The sequence below is a fragment of the Pundamilia nyererei genome, unplaced genomic scaffold (assembly GCF_000239375.1).
Source record: "Pundamilia nyererei isolate P.nyererei 1_Seehausen unplaced genomic scaffold, PunNye1.0 scaffold00629, whole genome shotgun sequence".
Taxonomy (NCBI): Eukaryota; Metazoa; Chordata; class Actinopteri; order Cichliformes; family Cichlidae; genus Pundamilia; species Pundamilia nyererei.
The window spans coordinates 36,525-40,966 of NW_005188030.1; the positions used below are offsets into that span (position 1 = coordinate 36,525).

Here is a 4,442-nt window from a genome sequence, read left to right on the forward strand (position 1 = left end):
TATATATATTTTTTTTTTTTTTAAATCAAACATGGAGAGCTTCTGGCTGTGGTAGCATGTCACCAAATGTTTTCACAGAAAAAAGTCAGAAAAAAAATCTGTCTCCAAAATTCTGAAATACAGAGAGCGCGCCTACACAATGCTGAAGCTGAAATTTTGCACTTGTTAAAGGCACTTTGGAATATAATTTAAAATAATCAAATTTAAATATGATCAATCAGAAATGTTCTCTCTTTTTAAATGTATCTATTAGTTTTTATTTAGCAAGTTTTAATTTTGATCAAACTGATTGTTCGTGACAAGAACTTACAAGAATTGAATTTCCTGGAGGAACCCATCCGAGGGATAAAGTTTCATCTAATCTAAGAAGAGCATCTCCTCCAGCTCTCATACTGTAATGTAACCGCTGTGTGGCAGGCAGGTATTAGACCCAAATGCAGGGCACAGGAGACTGAAAATGCTGCACTCAAACAAAATACAAAACAAAGAGTGGCCAGGAACAAAGAAACCAACACTAGGAAAACAAAGAGCAGGAAAACGTGCCGCCATTAGGGATTGAAAGTTTTCTGCTTTTTATTTGTTATTTTTGAAAGTTTTGACATAATTATATTAATTTTATCATACAGTTTCTTTTAACTGCTGCATCTTAATGGTTTATCACAACGTGGGAATTTCAAGCTGGAAACTGGTTTCAAAAATCATGATAAACTGTTTTTATAAACAGGCAATTCTCATATACAGACATTTAGTTACTTAATTAGATGATTTGTGCAAAGCCAGGCGTGTCAGAGAATAAAATACAGAGTTGAAGTTGAAATTCTAAACTTCATGTTGCTTCAGAAAATGTAAATCTAATTGTAATTTTTTAAACAAAATACAAGTTAAAGTATAAAATATAACAAACCAAAATCTTGCCACATTTAGGATATGGAGAAAGTCACCATTCCAAAATACAAAACAAACAAACAAATTTATTAAAACGAATGGAAGATGATGATGTTGCCACAGGCGAGGGTAAATGCACAAGGCATTACCAACACCAATAATAATAATATTAATAGCACAGACAAGAGAAAGAAAAAAAATCAAATGCTCCTCCTCCTGTTAGTGGTATTAAATAGCTCTCCCACCATCATCTCTCCACTCAGTTCTTAGCCCACACTGACAACATGCTGGTGACTCTCTGTGCTCTCATCACTGCTCTAACATGTAAAGAGTCTAAAATATACTGAAGAAAAGACTTCATGTTAGAGTTAAATGTCAGTGTATTTGTCTTAACTCCGTTTGTTCTTGTTGTTTGCAGGTGTGAGTGGTGTGACGGTGCTGACACAGAAACCTGTTTTATCAGTGAGGAAAGGAGAGACAGCCACCATGGACTGTAACCTGGGGACTGTTACTAGCTATGCTGCTGCCTGGCATAAACAAATTCCAGGAGGAAGTCCTCAGCATGTGCTGAGGATGTATCATAGTTGGAGTTCACCATACTATGGCTCTGGGTTCTCTGCTCCAAAATTCACATCCACTCATCAGTCAACATCAGATTATCGTTTGATCATCAAGAATGTGGAGGAGGGAGACTCTGCAGTCTATTACTGTCAGACATGGGATGGCTCTGCTACCAGTGGGGTATCACAGTGATTTACACTGTGACAAAAACCTCCACACAGATACTTCTGCTTTTTGATGCTCTTTCACATCCTGATAAAAGACACCTTCAACAAATACACTGAAACCCCACCACCTTCAAATACTGTGTTATTTTTTTTCTTTTAATTTTTTTCATTAAAATCATGAACAACCACACATGGGCAAGGCCACCTCCTCATCCAGTTCCTCACACCCAGAGCTGATTGCAGGCAATCAAGCCAGAGATATTTAAGCATCACGCTGACGTTCATTCACCGCCAGTGCGTCATCAACCCATGTTGGTAACTGGTTCTCATGTTTCAAGCTCTGTTTGTCATTTACCTTGCTAACCTAACTTTCTTGTGTCTACAATTCCTGGACTCACCTTGTCTCAAACAGCTTACACTCCTCTCTCGGACTCAAGATATCAAACCACCATTTTGTAAATCACTCTGTGCCTCACATGCCTGCCCTCCTGCCACCACACTCCATCTGAAACATCCGGATCTGAGGTCAGCCTTTCCACACTGCTCAGTTCACCCTGGATTCTCGCCACCCTCCTCTCATTGCTCTTTTCCTCCACCTGCAAGTAAGAATAGTTACATAATCTACTTACCAACTTCTGAGAGCCACTCGACTACTTCCCTAACCCCGTTATCTTCTCTCCTTCTGCCCCATTCCAGTCTGCATCCCAGGCCCTATTTCCCCTCTCCAGATCCACGTCCCCTTAGCTACATTACCCCCAGCTTCGCCACATCAAGTTCTACCTTTCATTGCTTCTTGTCTCAACACACAGTGACATTATGCGGCTGACTCTCTGTGCTCTCATCACTGCCCTAACATGCATGGGACCTTTATACTTCAGATTAGTAGTTACTTGTTGGATTCATATGTGCTTGTGTTTCTCTTGACTCCATGTTTTCTTGTTGTTTGCAGGTGTGAGTGATGTGACGGTGCTGACATAAAAACACTGTAACAAAAACCTCCTCACTCATACTTCTGCTTTTTGATGCTCTATTTTTCACATGCTGACAAAACACCCATTCAAAAAACTCAGTGTAAACCCACCACCTTCAAATACTGTGTTTATTGTTCTTTTTGATTTTTAATATTTGATTTTAATGTTCATCAATGTAAACCCACCAACTTCAGACAGTCTGTTAATAAACACTGAATTACTCTTTTTGATATATTTTAACATTCATCACTGAAAGTATTTTAAATATTGAGGAAAATTATTGTACTGTGATTCTTTTGAATCAGTACTAAGTAGAAGTACAGATACCTAGGTATTTTTTAACCTAGGTATCTGTACTTCTACTTAAGTAAAGAAAGTTTTCACTTTTGCCACCTCTGTCTATCTCATTGAGACTATCTCTTTACTTTGTTACATATTCCATATGTACAGGGAACAGCCTATAAAAAATGGCACACCAAAAATACCTGGAGTCAGCAGGTACAAATGTTTCAAAGAAAACAGTAAGCAATGCATTCAATATCCATGCCATGAGAGAGATGACAGGAATTCTGTTTGCTGGTATAAACAAGTTCCTGGACGGTTTCCTCAGATTTCTCCATTCTGACAGCTCACCCAGCTTTGAAAAAAGGTTCCTCAGAGACAGATTCAACTCTACATCCTCATCAAACATTAATTACCACTTAACTATGAAGCAGGCAGAAAAAGAAGACAATGTACACAATGTACAGTGATTTACATTGTGGCTGTTTTCTTAAGGCTCATTCACTCAATAGTCCAAAGGAGAAAACTCATTTTAACATACAACCTTCAGATTAGAGCACGGCGATATGACCAAAAATATTTATCACGATATAGATCTGAAAATTTGCGATAATGATATAACTGACGATACAATTGACACTAGACAAAATACTTTACAATTCCACAATTTTATTAGTGCAAAAAAAACCCCATCAATGTATTTCACTTAAAAAAGCAGCTGTTTTTTGCAAGTTATATAAAATTGTAACAGTGCAAAAGCAAATTTCTTGTTGACAGTTTAACCAAAAGGCATTTCCAGTGGAAATTGGCCGACATATCCTCAGTATAACCATGTATAATATCCACAAAACTTAAAAAAAGTTAAACTTGTAATATTATGTTGAAGCACCGTACGTATCACTCCGCGAGGCTCCTGCTTACGATAGCCGTAATGCTCTGATAATCCATCAAGCGGTGCGGCTTCGTAGCTTAGCAAAGTCATCCTGAAACATTTGACAGATTTTCGAGCGCCGTGTACCACATAAAATTGTTTCGAGGTCAGTAACCACAACTAGAATTCAAACATAAGGCACACGGGATTATAAGGGGCACTGTCGATTTTCAGAAAAATCAAAGGATTGATTTTAAGTGTGCCGTATTTTCCAAAAGACACGGTAATAACGACGGCCCGCTAGCATGCACTACCAAAAATAGTGCTTTGTTGTGTATCTGACGGATGAAAGCTAAACCAGTTCCACACCACTGAAGTTGCATTTTTACAAACCAGCTCTGGTTTATCCGTTTCATTTAACGATCCACTTTCGCCCTTCTCATTTGCCGTCACTGTTGTCCCTTTTTCGCCATGTGCGTATGAAAACAAAGGCACTGCGCATGCGCGTTTTACCCATATTCTATCGCGATATTTCATATTTCATTTTCTTGTCGTTGGCCAACATTATACCTGTCAGGGCCCTGGGTCTGAGCGACCCAGGATCCCTGGGCAGTTATGAATTATATTATTATTATTATTATTATTGTATGTATATTTGGTGTTGCTGTCCTTCTCCCTGTTTGCGTGTGTATGTATATGTGTTTC

General features: G+C 38.4%; 1 protein-coding gene and 1 pseudogene across 2 annotated transcripts in view; both read left to right on the forward strand.

Annotated features, from left to right (window-relative positions):
* LOC102199549 (Ig heavy chain Mem5-like) overlaps nt 1–4,442 on the forward strand; it is a 16,653-nt pseudogene that overhangs the window by 5,075 nt on the left and 7,136 nt on the right.
* Nucleotides 1,149–4,442, forward strand: part of LOC102199069 (Ig heavy chain Mem5-like) — a 22,778-nt gene continuing 19,484 nt past the window's right edge. Inside the window, exon 1 of one of the 2 annotated variants that reach the window (XM_005754699.1) lies at nt 1,149–1,209. In XM_005754699.1, coding sequence (XP_005754756.1) covers nt 1,170–1,209 — 40 coding nt within the window. In that variant the 5' untranslated portion in view covers nt 1,149–1,169. Of the gene's footprint in view, nt 1,210–2,413; nt 2,427–4,442 lie in introns of those variants that run through there. The other variant, XM_005754698.1, reaches the window with a different exon arrangement.